The 17763-nt window shown below is 39.4% G+C and overlaps 2 protein-coding genes across 3 annotated transcripts in view; one reads left to right on the forward strand and one right to left on the reverse strand.

The window, feature by feature from the left end:
- Positions 1-103: 103 nt before the first annotated feature.
- LOC131132324 (apoptosis regulator BAX) lies at positions 104-12333 on the reverse strand. Of its 2 annotated transcripts, none has more exons than XM_078792353.1 (7): positions 12210-12333; positions 5993-6265; positions 4517-4565; positions 3767-3928; positions 2030-2162; positions 1320-1424; positions 104-1234 (listed from the first exon to the last, which is right to left on the reverse strand). In XM_078792353.1, exons 2-7 carry the CDS (start codon positions 6060-6062, stop codon positions 1136-1138), a joined length of 618 nt encoding a protein of 205 aa, XP_078648479.1. In that variant the 5' UTR covers positions 6063-6265; positions 12210-12333; the 3' UTR covers positions 104-1135. The 2 variants fall into 2 exon arrangements, with proteins under 2 accessions (XP_078648479.1, XP_057933834.2); XM_058077851.2 differs by having other exon boundaries at positions 5975-6265.
- A 1378-nt stretch (positions 12334-13711) lies between these two features.
- The window catches only part of ano1a (anoctamin 1, calcium activated chloride channel a), a 31048-nt gene continuing 26996 nt past the window's right edge, over positions 13712-17763 (forward strand). Inside the window, exons 1-2 of the mRNA XM_058077657.2 lie at positions 13712-14233; positions 16977-17101. Of these exons, the coding sequence (XP_057933640.2) occupies positions 14164-14233; positions 16977-17101 (195 nt within the window). The 5' untranslated portion in view covers positions 13712-14163. The remainder of the gene's footprint in view (positions 14234-16976; positions 17102-17763) is intronic.

Below are 17763 nucleotides of genomic sequence, written 5' to 3' on the forward strand. Positions count from 1 at the left end.
CTGCTAAACGCCACCAAGACCAAAAAGCTGACTGTGGACTTCAGATGGGGGTCTCTGATATCTGGTTCCCAGGCAACCAGATAGTTAGGCATGGCCTGCAAAGTAGTGATCATCAGGTTTTATTCCATTCCAAAAATTCTCACATTGGTACGATATTTTCCTCAATCTTCTCATCTAGGAGAGTCTCATGCACACATTGGAAAGGGACAGTTCAGATTTTGATGGCAAGATGTACACGCAGCATGAAGTGAGACAATGGGAGACAAAATAGCACCAAGCGATGAGGTCTGACTTTTTCCATGTCTTATTCCTCTATGCCTTTATGTTTACGTGTAGTGATGTAAAGGCACATGTTGGAGATTGTAGTAGATTAGTTTTCTTAATGAAAAAACAACAGCGTAGAGTGAAGAACCTGGAAGTGGTGAATTTCCAAAATAGATGCTGGTGTCACATTTTGATAGAAGTCTTTTATACACAGTCATATTTAATTAAACATCAAGAAAATACACTTGTGGAATTAAAAAATAGACTTCTTCAAAAAGAACAGATATTAGCAAAAGTTTGGGTCAGCGTCTTAACTTACAGTGTTGTAACTATCATATCTATTCCCATGACCAATGCAAAAAAATGAACATTAAACCAAAGCAACCTGCGGGTAACATACAGGTATTGATAAAGGCACCCCCACACATAAAAGATGATCTTTGCAGCCGATGTTTGCACATTTATCAGAGTAAATGCATTCAGAAAATACGCATATCATTACTCGTGTCGTCATATCCCCTTTCAACAGGCATGCATAAAGTACATGTATTGCACGACAGGTTGTTAACGCCAACTTGGAAAATAACACAGCTGAAGGTGATCTGAAAGGTATAACAAAATATACACAGCAGGTCCTGCAACATTTTGATGGCATCTTGGGTTGGGGTTAGGATGATATGAACGTCTATGGCATAGTTTGTGCATTTCTGATTTCTGTTCAGATAGTTATCGTCACTGCTTTAAGCCTTGGCCTAGCCTGTACTTTGGTTTATAAGTGATAGTTACTTATTTCCTGAAAAACATATTCATATTTATCTCCATCTCTCTTACTTGAGTGAACCATCGTTGATGAGGGTGTGACAGCTGATGGTCAGCGTGTCTTCCTGAAATAAACAAAGGTTGCTACCAAAACCACGGATGCCACTAAGGTTAATTTCCTCCAGTGAGACCATCCACTGATGACACCTTCCTAGAATGAAAGAAACAACAAGTATGGAATGATATATAGTACATTATCATCTTTCTTCCACAGCCAACCCAACTGCATGACTCACCCAGCCTCCTTGCTGAACAAGCCAATAGTAGAGCTGCTCCCTGATAACTTGTAGCACCCAACTGGTGACCAGTCTGATGTTCTCTAGATGGTTTGTGGTCAGTGCCTGTCAAGTCAAATCAAATTATGATTTGAAATTTGAGGTGGCACACACAGACCGGACACACTCTGCATTTTCATATATGCCAACATATTAACAAACAACAAATTAACTGCATTATTGCAATACATTGTGTCTCCTGGCGTATTTGCAACCCCACAGAGACGATTATACAATGCTAAGGCGGTAACTATATATTGGTATAAACTAGCATTACCGAGGTTTACCTGAACCTTGATCAAAAGCAATAGTTTTGCCTGTGGTTTTATCAGAGCACGCATGGCACACAAACAGCTAAAATACACCTTGGCTAATCACGTTAGCAAAATATTAGTACATTGGCTAGCGAAATATTAGTACATTCCTATAAGGAGCTCAAAACAGGAAGTGACTTTGGGGGTTCAGAGTGAAGTTTTACTTTGCTATGGGTCAGAAATGAACAGTAGCCTATGTCTTTCGGGATTTTTATTAGGGATTATTATGTTGGCTGCACAGCGGATAATAAATAACTTTAATGTTATTTTTTTTCATTCCGTCTGACTCCATGACAATAAGCCAACCATACACAATGAACTAACTTCAATAATGTGTAGACTCCAGTGGACTTTTACCTTGTATATGAGTCTGTATGCTAGATGGAAGAGAGCCACAACTCGACCCCAGTTGATGCCGTCAGCAAAGATGCTCCTGGCCACTTTCATGAAAATATCTTGAGCGCAGTTACCTTGAACCTGGTTTATTAATCTGTGGGTAAAGAATAAACAGACATACAAGTGTTTATTGTAGAGGCGTGTCGGCTCATCAATGAATTCTTAGCCTGCAGTAAAAGGCATACAAAAATTATCTGGTTTTGCGTCTATGTCATATCACAACCAAGGGGTCCAGTTCCATAGATATTTTATGATATTTTAGTTGTTTTTTATATGAGTGTCCTGGTGAACCTGCTGGATGTGGAGGTCCTGGGCTGGTGTGGTTACACGTGGCCTGCGGTTGTGAGGCCGGTTGGATGTACTACCATATTGTCTAAAACGCCTTTGGAGACGGCTTACGGTGGAGACATTTAATACACAAGCAAAAGATCTGGTTGACATTCCTGCTGCCAATATGCCAACTGCACTCTCCCTCAATGCTTGCGGCATTTTGCTGTGAGACAAAACTGCACATTTCAGAGTGGCCTTTTATTGTGGCCAGGATAAGGTACTCCTGAGCACTAACCATGATGTCAGGTCAGCATCTTGATGTGGCACACCTGTGAGGTGGGATGGATTATCTCAGCGAAGGAGAAGTGCTCAATATCACACGTTTAGACAGATTTGTGAACAACATTTGAAAGAAATGGGAATATTGTTTATCTGGAATGAATTTTACATCTTTGAGTCCATCTCGTGAAAAATGGGAGCACAAACAAAAGTGTTGCGTTTGTATTTTTCTTGACAAAGATGAGATGGGGCTGCACGGCAGACGTGTAGTTAGGAGACCCGGGTTCAATTCCACCCTCGGCCATCTGTGTGGAGTTTTCTTGTTCTCCCCGTGCATGCGTGGGTTTTCTCTGGGTTTTTTCTCCAAAAACATGCTAAGTTAATTGGCGACTCCAAATTGTCCCTAGGTATGAATGTGAGTGTGAATGGTTGTTTGTCTATATGTGCCCTGTGATTGGCTGGCCACCAGTCCAGGGTGTACCCCGCCTCTCGCCCGAAGACAGCTGGGATAGGCTCCAGCACACCCCGCGACCATAGTGAGGATAATGGTGATGTGGGAGGAAAGGGGAGTACCCGGAGAAAACCCACGCATGCACGGGGAGAACATGCAAACACCACACAGAGATGGCCAAGGGTGGAATTGAACCCTGGTCTCCTAGCTGTGAGGTCTGCGCGCTAACCACTTGACCGCCGTGCAGCCCGTTAATAATAATAATGATAATGGAGATATTTTTTTGAAAAAATAAACCTGCTTATATTTATTGTAACAGACAGGATGTAAAAAAATTCTAAATGTATTTTCATTTAAGAACACATCTTTAAGTTGATGATTACTTTATATGCACAAGTTTTTTTTTTATTTAATTTAATATATTGACTTAAGTATTCTTTGATTCCTGACTTTTTTTTAATAAAAGACCAGAAAACATGAGCACTTTTAAATGATGTCTTAATGCTGGATCACTGCATTCTTCTTTGCAAGATTGTCTTTGTTTGAGAACCACTAATTTAGATAAAGAGGGAACTACTCTTCACTGGTCTTTCGTCATTAGAAATGAAAACCTGGAATACAAAGGGTTTGCTTAACAGTAACCAGAGAAATGAAGCCTTTCAGGAGTGAAGTTCAAGTTAAAACTATTTCAAGAATACCGTTGGAGCTCAGCATTCCTGTTCATCTCATCTGCAATCTTGAGCAGCTGCTCCACAACTTCTTTGATTTGTGGATCCTGGTGTTCACTTGATCTTCCACCCAAGTCCTCAGAAGAAATGTGTTGACTGGGATAATCTGCATTTATACGCTCAATCACATACCTGTCATAAAGAAAGCTTGATTAATGTGGTACTATAATAACTGTGCAAAAACTAACTTATGCCACCAAAAGTCCCTTGATAAGCCTGTTGACATGCAAGACTAGGGTTCGGGAAAGGTTTTGGGCAAGAGAGCCATGAAAACTAATGCTATAATGGAAGCACTTTATTCTAGCATACATTCTAACAATACACTCACCGTATGTTTTTCACCTGATCAAAAGTTAAGGACCACAGGCTTTAAAAGCCAAAATCTGCTCAAAATTCTAATTTTCTGTCAGGCATTCACACATTCATACCCTCCTGATGGCTAAAGCTAAGAAGCTTTCTCTTCTTGAACGTGGTCGGACATAAGCAAGGCCTCTTGCAGCGTGCCATTACCACGGAGGTTGGACACAGGGGTCCGTGGGGTTCAGTCACTTCAAAATCACACTGAAATGTATCCACGGGGTAAAATAGGTATTTGCAGTATAAAGAAGAAGAGGGTGGCTGGTGAAATCCTCAGAGACAGAAAGCTGGCATAGATCATCCAGCAACACCACAATGATCATTTACAGGCGTACATGAAAAAGCTCTTATGATATTACTTACCCTCTGAGGACTATTGCTCCTTGTTCTATGATGGGATCATCAATGACGTCTGTTAAAAGAAAAAAAAGATGTTTTTGATAACATTCAATTATTTGACTGGTAATTACCATTTGTTTGAGAAGACACAATCTGACTGAATGGGAGTAATCATAATTTCATACTGTAGTAGTCATCTTTTGGTTTGTATAAAAAGTGATTCCATCAGAGGTCTCACGTTATGCTATTATTCTATATTGGTTGGGTTCGTTCTTCAGTTTTAAGGTCACTGCTTGGTTGATTTTCTGTACTGTAAGCGAACAAAATGAAAAACATAAAAGGCAGGTATTTTGTTTTTCAAATTGATATCACTATTTAGTTAAATAATGGTTATTTCAAGCATCCTAAAAGGACTTTTTACTGATGTTAGTTACTTTGTTCCACAAAAATACTGAATACGTCAGGGACTGTATACTCTGCATTTTTTCACAGCTAATGAAATATGAACATTTGAGCAGGATCTTGAGACATCATTTCATTTATTTGTTTTTTTTTGTAAATTTAAAGCTGGATGTTAAAGCTTTATTTATCCAAATGCTACACTTTACGTTTTTACAGAGGAAAGTTTGTGATACAGCATAACATACTGTTCTAATGGAATAAAAATGTGTTTAGTAAGTGCATATTGCTGGTGTAATTCGGTTTTTCCAGGAAATAATCTTTAACTACAAGAAAAACAAAAAAATATATCGCCTTGTTAACAGTATTGTGATATATCGTGATATATCGTATCGTGAGCCGAGTATCGTGATACGTATCGTATCGCCAGATTCTTGCCAATACACACCCCAAATTTTAACATGCAAATTGTTTAGAAACCAATGTTAATTTTTGCTTTGTAGCCCTTTCAGAAGAATGATCCATATATTTATTTCCCATATGACCCATATCCACACACATGTATACATACTGTACATGTACATGTATTGCTTCCTTTCAGCTGTTTGCTTCAGCAAATAGACAATGACGTCACCCCCACCCCCGACGAATTCAACAGCAGATCTATGGAAAAACACTATCCTTGTATTTTAATGTAAGAATAAATAATATAATATCAAAGTTTAGTCAAAAAAAGACACGCACCTCGGAATAACCCATTCATTCATTTCAGTCTTTTCCGGGGATTCGAGATTGTCACCTGGGATTGCCCGTAAAGCAGAATGCTATCCTACTTGCAAAGTTACGATGGATCTATTACTAATAACTTGGAAGTCTAGGAGTCACATACATACATACATACCATACATACATACATACCATACATACATAGATACGGCATGGCCGGTAAAGACGCTGCTAGAAAAAAAACATTTGTCCAACAAGTTATTGGCGACACTTCCTCTGATCCGTGCCGAGTGAAACCATCTTGTCCGAGTTGTGTTCAGGACAGAAACGTTTTTATAAACACATTCATACACTTACCTTCCCCACCCATGGCACCTTCCCCACCCATGGCACCTTCAACTTTCTGCTCGTCGTCGTCGTCGTCCGTTCCTCTCCTGTCAGCCATATTCCAAGCTTCCGAGATCGGAGCGACTAACTTCGAGGAGCTATGTGATAATTTCGATATCCACACCAAGTGTATTTACACAAAAAACCGTATGCCATATAATAGCGCCTCGTTGGGACGTGGCCGTTGGGTCAAAAGTTTGTCTTCCACGGAGGAACGAGGAAGTGTCATGGAGGCACCGTGTTGCAGTTACCGCCAGTCTCCTGTGGATGAACGCAGAGCATGCACCGTTCAAAAACAACACAATAAAAAAGATAATACTAATACTGATAATGGTGATAATGATAATAATCATGTTGACCCGTAATCAGCCAAGTTGGACAAACTTTTAAATAGTAATTAGTTATATTTACCTTCCCCAAAATGTCATTGAATTAGTAATGAAATTACTCCTACATAAATGTCACTTACCAGGGAAAGTATTTTTTTTTTTTAAAAAGCTTCACATATGTCAAATAATTTTGATTTAGCTTAGCAGTGTTGTGTGGTATTGACTTCCATGAGCTCGTGTAATTGTAATTCTCTTCCAAAACGCTAGGAGGCAGTGTTTGGACAACCACTTATTGGTTACTTATTTATAGGCTACTCATTTAGCTTCCCGAGTGACAGCAGTGAAAATGGCAATGAAAGCGACAACGGACGTGGTCCTTAAATTAAATCCGTTTAAAAGTGTTTGCTCCTTCCTTATTTCTTACTTTTTTGCATGTTTAGATTAGATTAGATTAGATGCAGTTTTATATAACATTTTCATTATTAAGGGAGAAAAAAAATCACATGTGGTGATTACAGTTGCTGCTGAGATTACCGAAACGTCTTTCCTTGGCGAATTGATAACTGACAAACTAACACAACACCTCGCGAACAGCTTGCCTCAGCATCATTCACAGATGGAAGAGTAGATTCCAATTTCGCTAGAAGGCTCCACAAGATGCTCGTTTGCCGTCAGCATCTTTTAACCTGAGGACTGGAGCATATATCTTCTGTTGGAACACACAGCCATGAACTGCTGTGTGTGAAGATTACAAATTAACACATGAACTGCCAACACGTGCCACAGAAACCATTTTGTGGGAGTAACAAGGTTTGATTTGGTATTTGAAGAACAAACAATTGAGTCAAGTGACGGAGTATGGTGAGTTTCCAAAAGGCAGCTAACGCAGGCATGTGGCTAACACTCGCCCATATGTGTGATAGTTAATCATAATCCATGAGATGTTCAGTTACAGTGCAGCTTCCGACCAGAAGGTGGCGGTAATGTGTTAGTCAGTTGTTTAACAAGCTCACAGAAGATCAGAAGAAGACATTCAGCTAACAACTAGCTTTGCTGAAGCAATTAAATTAATTTACTGATTATAAGGCTATTATGTTATTTGAACTTTATTAAAATTGTATTTATAGTTTATTTAGGGCGGCACGGCGGTCAAGTGGTTAGCGCGCAGACCTCACAGCTAGGAGACCAGGGTTCAATTCCACCCTCGGCCATCTCTGTGTGGAGTTTGCATGGTCTCCCCGTGCATGCGTGGGTTTTCTCCGGGTACTCCGGTTTCCTCCCACATTCCAAAAACATGCTAGGTTAATTGGCCACTCCAAATTGTCCATAGGTATGAATGTGAGTGTGAATGGTTGTTTGTCTATATGTGCCCTGTGATTGGCTGGCGACCAGTCCAGGGTGTACCCCGCCTCATGCCCGAAGACAGCTGGGATAGGCTCCAGCACCGCCGCGACCCTCGTGAGGAAAAGCGGTAGAAAATGAATGAATGAATAGTTTATTTAATTACAAAAATATTTTTAATGTATTTATTTTATCACTATCTTTTTTATTGATTGATTGATTTTATTGATTTTTATTCTGACTCCCTTTTTTCTGAAAAGTAAACTCTAAATATTGGTCTTTTTTTTATTAATAAGCCTGACTTAAGCCTTTACATCTTTCTTGCTTGATTTGTTCCATGAATTATTATAATAAAAATCTTTGTGATGATCAACGTTTATCATGTCATGTTATTGTTCATTAAACTTGATTCAGGTTTTAGCTTGTTAAACTGAGTGGATTTGATTTATTAGTGAAAACAAATTAATGAGATAAATTATAGACAATGCACAATGTTCATTTAAGAAATAAAACCTTAATAATCTCAAAAATTAAACCAAATGATCGTTCATTATTTTGTGACATGTTTTATTTTTCTTGTAAATTTATTATTGCTCTTTAACCAAACAGAAATATGTTTTTTCCAATTATTCGATTAATCGACACATTTTGGTAGAATAATCGATAACTAAAATATTCGATAGCTGCAGCCCTACTTTAGATATGTGCTTTATTTGCCAATGAAAAATGATCTTGCATCCCACTGGGGAGAACAGAAGAATCCAAAATGACACTTTTCATGACAGGAAGTGTTATATTTGTGCATGAGAGTGATAGAGGAAGAGAGAGGACACAGGAAATGGATAGTGTTTTGCATGCCTACAGTTAGTTGACAACTTGAATGAAAAGCACCCCTGCTGTGCTGCAGCCGCATCCGCTGCCTTCTTAAGCGCATATGCAGCAGACACCCTCTTCTGTGCCCGGAGAGGAGATGAAATATCACCACAGCCGTTTCAAGCGCGGCACAAATGCTCACCGGTCACACTCGTCACATCATCCAGAGTCCGTTGCAGCCCCACAAACAACGAAAGTTCCTCCTGCACTAAAAGTGCGACATAGTGTCTGCATGCTCCCAAATCCATACTGAGGTGGCACTCATCCCCAAATTTGGCCCACATTTGCAAGTACAGCAGTTTGGAACCGGGGCTTCCGCCGCTGCCTGATGGATGATAACATGACGAGCCTCAAACTCAACACACACTGCCAAGTGTGGCCCTAAATGCGTCACCAAACTAAAACTTCTTAAAGCGCCACCCTTGTGAGACATTTTTGAGGCTCTCTCACAAAACCATAAAGTCCCAACACAGTAGACATGTTTGTTTGTGTTTGCTCTGATTGCGACAGTAGCTGGATGGGCGCAGGGGATCGGCGTTTCAAAGTAAGTATCGGCCGATATTGATACCATCCTTTTTCATTGGCTGATACAGATCAGTGGCTGATCAATCGGAGCACCCCTAATTTTATATATTGGACCAAACCTGTAAAAATATATATTTTGCTTCCCCCTTCTGAGGCATCGAACAGTTTGCCAGAACCTCTTTGAGGCCGACCAAAAGTCATGCTCCATAGCCTCACCAAACTGCTCCCACACCAGAGGTTTTGGCTCGTCCACTGCCGAAGCCATTTGCCACTTGGACTGGCGCATGGACCCCCAAAAGTCATCCATGCTCGATAGGACTTTTTGACAGCAGCCCTGGCACCTACCACCTGCGGCCGCAGATCCAATCAGCTTCCTCGGCAATGGAGGCACAGAATATGGCCCATTCAGAGTCAATATGGTGAGAGGTGAGAGTTGAAGACTCGACAAACAGGAGAATCTTCAATCTTCAAACAGGAGACGTTCCCAGCACATCCTCCGTACACGTTTGGGTCTCCCATGTCTGTCCGGCATCCTCACCCGCTATCCAATCTAACTCATCACCATGGTGATCAGTTGACAGCTCAGCCCCTCTCTTCACCCGTGAGTCCAGAACATGCAGGACACACGTCTGATGAACTACAAAGTCGATCATACGTAGACCTGCGTGCCAAGCACACGTATGGACATCCCTATGTTTGAACATGGCGTTAGTTATGGAAAAACTGTTTGCACAGAAGTCCAATAACACCACATTGGCCGTTCCTTCCAGTCACGCCCTCCAGCCGACCACCACCCAAAATTAAATGCACAGGACCCTTATGCTTGCCTCTGCAGGTGGTGGGTCTACTTGGGGAAGATCTTGTGTGGCTCCACAGGTCATGACCAGATCACCAGGCATTCACCTGCAAGCCCCTCCCCTGGGGGGCTTTCCAGGTGCGGCCCTGGTATCCCATGTCTGGGCGAGGTGAAGCCTCTCTTTCTTTATATGGGTCTTCTGAATAATTCTTGGTCTGGCCCGTCACCTTGGACCTGTTTGCTTTGGGACACCCCACCATCGGCAAATAGCCCCAGACAACATAGCTTTTAGGATCACTCAGGCCCTCAAACCCCTCCACCACCATAAAGTGGTGATTCACAGAGGGGTGTCTGAACAAAATGTCAAAGAAAAACAATTGCACAGTGTCTTTGTGTTTGTTAGTTAGCAAGCTACTTCCTGTTTCATGGAGTGTGGCAAACAGATTGGGGGGGGGGGGGATTTTATTCTAAGGGGTGGACTATTCCTTTCATGCCACAGTGGCTCAAACAATAACAACATTCAGGTGTTATTCCTCTTTATTCAGATCCTGTCCAACGTTTAATGGCTTCTTCTTTGTTCAATATACTGTACAATAAAAATTAATATAATTAAAACAATACGGTGTACTAATACTGCTGCAATAACTAAGTTAGTATTTATTTTAATTAAATGTCTGTTATTGAATTATTAAATAAATTGCACATTTTTAACCACTTTTTTTTTGTTTTTTTTACATCGGATGCCCTTCCTAACACAACCCAGGCAGGGAATTGAACCCAGACCATCTGCCATGAATAGGCAGAAGTGTGTACCATTACGAAACTGTTGCAAATCCAGATGCCAACACAAATGTATACTTTTTATTAGGGCTGTCAAAGTTAACGTGGTAACGGCGGCAATTTTTTTGACACGTGCGCTTCTCCTGTTTGACCCTCAGCCCCCACCATAGTTTGATTGAAGCACGGTAACTCTGTAGCCCCGAGCTTGGAACAAAAATTGAGCAGAAATTGAGAAAGAAGAGTATTTAGATTGGTAAAGTTAGCTTCAAAACCCTGGCAGATGGCTCTTGTAGCAAGACCAAAGTTATTTGGATCTACTGTCGCTGTGTTTGACTTATCACGGATTCCATGGCCTGCCAGAGACTGGAGCAGTGCAGCTATTGTTTTTATTGTCATATACAGTGCTACCTTGGCATAAGAGTGGCCCAACTAACCAGTGCTTTTCACATTTTGGCATTGAACTGCCAGCTAAATTGGACTTCCGGCTGCTATTGACGGGTTGTCAATGTGATGACCATGGCTGAAGTCTGGTGTTTTGCTAGCATTAGCAATTTAGCATGGAACTAAGACTAAGACTAAGGCGTTATATTAAAAAAAAAAACTGCATCCCAGCTTTGTGATAAAGTAGTTGGTGTTTTATTAGTCCCCCTTTTCTGCCATTTTAAAAAAATATTTCAACATTCTTCTTAAAAAATCTTTGTATATTTTCTTAATGTACAAATGTTCTTTTTCTTACATTTTCTCTGTACATTTTTCCTCAACAGTTCAACGCTATGCTACTAAGCTTATATTATTATCAGAATCAGAATCGCCTTTATTGTCATTGTATTGCATAAAACAAAATTTGAGTGCACTTCCACGGTGCATTTTGCAGAAGGTAAAAATAAGATTAAGTAAAAGAATAAAAATAAAACAAGGAATAACAATATAAATATATAAGTGGCAGGTGCTGTTCAAAATAAGTGTAAATATATGTACATCAAAACAATAACCTATACAGTAACAAAGTGTAGAATTGCAGTCAAAAATAATAACCTATACAGTTACAGGATGTAGAATTACAGTGACCAAATGTGGAATTACGGTAAAACTTTACGGTAAAACTTTACGGTAAATACGGTTATTTTCCCTCATAATAAGTTTATTCTTGTAAAATTTTTTGTTGTCAGAATATGACTTTTTTCTCTTAGTTTTTACTTTATTCTTGTAAAATGACAGTGTTTTTTTCATTTATGCTATTGTTGTTATTTTTTTATGTTCCAACTATTCAAACTTTCTTCTTGTAATATTATATAATAAAAATGACTTTACATATTGTAATAAATAATTACTCTGGATACCACTGACTTCTAGCCCTTCTTTCTAGTCAACTCAGGAGGCTTTAGGGTGTGGTTGGTAAAACAGCACCTCGGGCTTGCCTTTGTGAGAACAATACACCGGCTCAGGCAAGCTAATGCAAATTCACGACTCATTCCCCTAACACAGCCTTGCTTTTGGCAATGGGGAAGTCCTGCCATCCACAGTAACACCCAACAGTGAAATACTTTGCAAATACACTCACCCTGTGCATGAAGAGGCATGCAGAGCAAAGACTCCAGTTCTGTTGTGATTCACCGTTGATGAAGGACACAATGATGGCGTCAATCAGGTTGGTTCACTTTGTTGAGATTCATGAAAGAGGATACAGTAGTGCAGATATCATGTTTATAAAGCAGTTATCAACCAAGCAAACACCAAAGCATTGCTCTATACTAGGGGCGTCAAATTAAAATAGAAAAAAACAGGGGTGTCAAAACAAAACACTGCAGGTTTTTTTCCCAGCCGGCCATAAAGCAGGTGATTTTAATAATCTCCTTCAGTTCTTAGAGCTCATCAATGAAATCACCTGCTGGAGAAACCGGTTGAAAAAAAATGCAGTACTTTAGCCCTCTGTTGACACATGCTCTACACAAATGTTTACATATAAATATTTTTTAAAGAAATATGCCGGCTGCACCTAGTTTTAGATGGGTGTATCCCTAACGACGAGATGAGACAAGTCGATACACGTCCTCCAGGAATGTCTGTCCCACCTGAGGACAAATGTAACAGCAAGGCTGCAATGGTGTTGTTATGCTGCAGCATTGACCAGCCTAACAACCAATTATCTTATGTCATTTATGCACTTGGATTGTGCTTTTATTCTTGAACAACTCCACTCTGCTTTTGGCCAATCAGGTGCTCCCTGACCATTTGCTTGTAAGTGTGTGGGTGGAGAAATACACTTCCTACTCCACCCTGTATGTTCTCAGGTGAATGGGGAGTCATTCTGCTCTGTCTGGGATTATTATTTGGAATCTTTCAAATAAACGGAGTGTCTTCTTCACTGGATACGAGGTAGGGTCATTTATTAGCATGCCCTCACCCTGTTAAAATCAACATTTTTGTGGAATCACATGTAAATATCACAGACTCAGTATTGTTCACCACAAGGTCAGTTTCTGTATGTTGATGTTCATGTGAACAGTGGCCATTCAAACTAAATGACGCCTCAGTCTGTCTTTTTTATGGTCGATACACAGCGTTTCTGCTAAAAGTTATTGTTCTGTCTTTTTCATTCACTTCACACAAAAAATCACACGGATCTTACAAAAGTTATTTTCAGGACATGAAGTCGATATGTGATTTTTTGCATCGTGATGTTTGAAAACCCACCGCACTTGCTGCTGCGCTTCTTGCTCGTGACGTTGCCTCGTGGTGGGCAATACTGCAAATTTCGGCATCGAACCGATACCAGAGCCATGGACTGATACCTATACATGACACTGTTTAGATTTTTTACTTTTCTTAAACGCCTTTAACAATGTAACGTGTGAACAGCACAACCAGAACACAAATATGTGAAAAGACACATCGAAAAGGGGCGCGATCATGACTATCGATATAAAAATATATACTACAATTGGTATCGATTCTATCGGTTATTTGTATCGATTATCCCCCTACAGTTTTCGTCGCCTCGTGCAAGTGGGCGGTAACCTCTGAGCGAACACAAGCTGCTAATAACAATATCACAATATTGATAGTGTACATAAGTCATGTTTCGAGGTTTGGTGACTTGTTGGGGATATGTATTTTTTATTGCAAGGGATTAGTCAGTTACGTAAAATGTAAAAATTCCGCCACTGGCGCGACTGTTGCTTGAAAACAAACAAAAAAAGACTCCTGAAAAAAAGACTCAGTCGGAGGAATGGCAGCAGCTCTGACAACTTGGATTGTTAATATGTACTACGCGAAATGACAACGATATGTTTTTTTTTTTTTTTTACGTAGTATGATATATGTGGATTTATATGTGAACCCTTTCGCGTCATTTAATGTGCGCGCTTTTAAACCATTCGACGTGCTTTTGCCTTCCAAGGGGCTGAATTAGTGGGAGCTACTAGACGCGCGTATCCACGCAACAGCGCAGCAGAGAAACGGATAAGGAATAGATGTGCTTTTTTTACACGAAGCCTGTTTAGAAGCTTTTTACTATGGAGCGTCAAGATGGGCTCAATGGTGCCGTTGAGAGCTTAAACCATCAAAACGCAATGGATGGGCCTGGTAAGAAAACCCTTTATTTGCCATACTGTGTGGTTTTTTGATCATACTGTATGATGGAATTGTGCGCATACTGCTAGTACATCCCAGAAACATGCATGTAAACGCAAAACGGGGGGTGTAAATTGTCCGTAGGTGTCAAAGTGCGTGTGTAGGCTGTTCGTAGACATGACTAATGTTCAAAGTGCAGCCCGGGGGCATTTTTGGGCACACAGCTCGATATGACAGCGATGCCACAGACAGAAATGATCCAAACACCATAAAACACATGCAAATGCTGCAGTGACATAAACCAGGGGGCCATTTGCACTGTTTTTTTATTTATTGTCCTGCGGTACATTCTACAAATATAATTTGACAAGAAATTTTAAAAAGGCAAAACCAACAGTAATTTAAAATAAGAATAAAGTCAAAATCTTAAGAGAAAAAGTTGTACTCTAATGAGAAAAAGTAAACATTTTATGAGAATTACATTGTAATATTATGAGGAAATGTTAGTAGAAATAATAAAGCAAAAAAAAAAAATGTTTTTTTAAAGTTGCAAGATTAAGAAAACACCCAAAACAACAGACAAAATTAGAATAGACAAGAAAACTGAAATAGTTAGAAAATTAAATAAACAACAACAGCAGAAATAGGAAAAAAAACAGGTAATTTTGAAAGAATCATTTTCTCACAAGAGAAAAGTCTCAATTTTATGGCATCTGAGGGGGAAATATTGTCAGTGTAGTACGATAGAGTTAAAATATAAAGAAAAAACGAAACAAGATACAGTTATAATTCTTGGAAACTTAGTTTGGGGAGGAGGTTTTATTATGGGAATAAAGTCAAAATGTCGAATCCTTTCATTTTTCTGTGTGTGTCATGCTGGGAAAGTTTAGGGGATCTTCATTTCTTGTGTTGTGTATTACTGACAGTTTATTATGGATTTTGTTTGACATTGGTGAATTTATTACTTATTAGATTTTTGTCATTAACATATTTAAACGACTATTCTGTTCCACCTGCATGCCATACAATCCTGTAAAATGTGTATTTTCTTTTTTTAAAGCAAAGTGCTCAGTCACTGTTTAATCACAGGCACCACTTCCGGCTCAGTGATGCAATTTCCAAATCATATGAGCATGATTATGAGTGTGAATAATCATAAAACATATATGTACCGGAAGTCATGAAACATCAACACTGGGAGTCATTCAAATCTAATGTAAAAATATACAACATAAAAAATACTTTCTGATGTACTGTATACAGCACAATTAAACTACCACAGTTGTTTAAGTTTGAGTGCAGTTGTGCGTGTGTGTGTGTGTGTCGGAGGTAAGGGAGAATGTATATGACAAATAATACTAAAATACAATACTAAATTTGAGTAGATGAAGTGAGCAATGAAACGATTTAGCTCACGGGTGTTAATTCCAAGAAGTTGACACATTATCAGAATGACATAGTTGGGCGGGAGGCCATGCTTGCTGTTCCAATGAAAAATTAGATTCAGGACCAAAAGACACCCCCAACAACATGATTAATGAGATGCCTATTTCTGTTGACCATTGTTCAGTGTTACGAGTAACGGTGTTAAGTGTTACTAACACCGATTGGTATTGTTTTCCAGTAACTGGTAATGTCATGAAAGGTGCTGTCTGCCTGGTGGTGTTAACTTTCAAACATGTGAATTCCGATATAAATGATGAAATAATATATTATAATCTTGTACGCCTTTCGAAATCTGTGTAAATGTTGTGCTACTCCAGAAAGTGCTTAGCCTGCTTGAGCGTTGGACCGTTTCCCACTGACACAGGGACGTAATATGTACGCTGGTAGTGATAAACCAATCAGAGCACAATATGTAATATTTATAGTATTATTATTGAAGTGGGCGGCACGGTGGTCGAGTGGTTAGCGTGCAGACCTCACAGCGAGGAGACCAGGGTTCAATTCCATGTTCTCCCCGTGCATGTGTGGGTTTTCTCCGGGTACTCCGGTTTCCTCCCACATTCCAAAAAACATGCTAGGTTAATTGGCGACTCCAAATTGTCCATAGGTATGAATGTGAGTGTGAATGGTTGTTTGTCTATATGTGCCCTGGGATTGGCTGGCCACCAGTCCAGGGTGTACCCCGCCTCTCGCCCGAAGGCGGCTGGGATAGGCTCCAGCAACCCCCGCGACCCTCGTGAGGAAAAGCGGTAGAAAATGAATGAATGAATGAATGAATTATTGAAGTGCTTCTTGACACTTCATATTGTATATTTTCATGATTTTGTTTGGTTTAAGTTCAGTGGTATTAAACCACCTTTTTCATGTGTACTAATTATATTTGAAAGAAAGAAAAGAATAAATATGTAAAGTCTATCTCTAATGGACAACATAAGTTAGATGTTCAGATATGTCAACAATTCCAAATCATTTTGCAAATCTTCAACCACTTTAAATGAAAATGGCGGTAATTTCTTTATGATTACAACATACAAAAAGTTCCACTAAACCATAGAAGCTCATTTGTGTAAAAATGGCATATGAATGTTGAAACCGAACTGGAACACTGTAGGGAAAATGTGGAAGTACAGAAAATCTGGGAATTTTTTGGCATGTGAAACCTTGTTAGTCTGAATGTTTTGACGCTGGAAAGGAAAATGTGGAAATATACTACTCATTTCAATGGAAAAAAGTGGAATTCCAGAAAAAACGGGACATTTGAAATGTCAAGATGTCCTGACTGAATGTCCATGTCCTGTATCTTTCTCAGGCTCCCCCACGCTGAGCTCCAAGCAGGAAGAGCTCAGCATCATGAATAGAAGTGACAACTATTGGCCGGTTCCGAATGAGGAGAAGAATTTGGACATGGACAACACCAAGACCAAGAACTCAATAGTAGGGAACTTCATCTGTTTCTTTATGTGAATAGTTGGGGTGAAGGGTATACCCTTCACCACAACTATTCATTATTCATTCATTCATTCATTCATTCATTATAATGACAAAGTGGCGGTCAGTTACTGGAAATGTAAATAAAAAATAAATTCTGGGTACCATTTAACAATAATAGTACTCATCTCAATGTTTTTTTATGATTTATAACACTGCTTAACCTTGCCCTTGCCAGCCAATCTTATCGGGCATCCCTAGAGTAAACAGTCCTTTGCATCAAAAGTTAAAGTGAAACCATAAGCGCCGTTAGTGTTATTTTTGGTTAACATAAAATATTTACGCAAAAGCACATTTTCCAGTTAGCACACAATATGGCATGCATCTTATTAATATACAGCGTGAGTGCAACTGTGTGCTTTATGGATTATTAGCTTGCTAATACATAGAAACAGGTAATGGTAATGGTAATGGTTTTATTTCATTTGAACATGCATCAGATTACAATTGAATGCATCCCATAATCAGTTCACAGTTCCACATGTCCAAAAGGAGTAGGAAGAAGCAAAGCTTATTAAATCCTACCCCTCCATCTGGTACTTTTACAATCAGTAACTGTTACATTTGTTCACTTCCTGCTTTCCTAATATAATTTAAGTTTTTTTTTT

The sequence above is a fragment of the Doryrhamphus excisus genome, linkage group LG1 (assembly GCF_037039965.1).
Source record: "Doryrhamphus excisus strain RoL-2023G ecotype Guam linkage group LG1, RoL_Dexc_Guam_v1.1, whole genome shotgun sequence".
NCBI classification, from domain to species: domain Eukaryota; kingdom Metazoa; phylum Chordata; class Actinopteri; order Syngnathiformes; family Syngnathidae; genus Doryrhamphus; species Doryrhamphus excisus.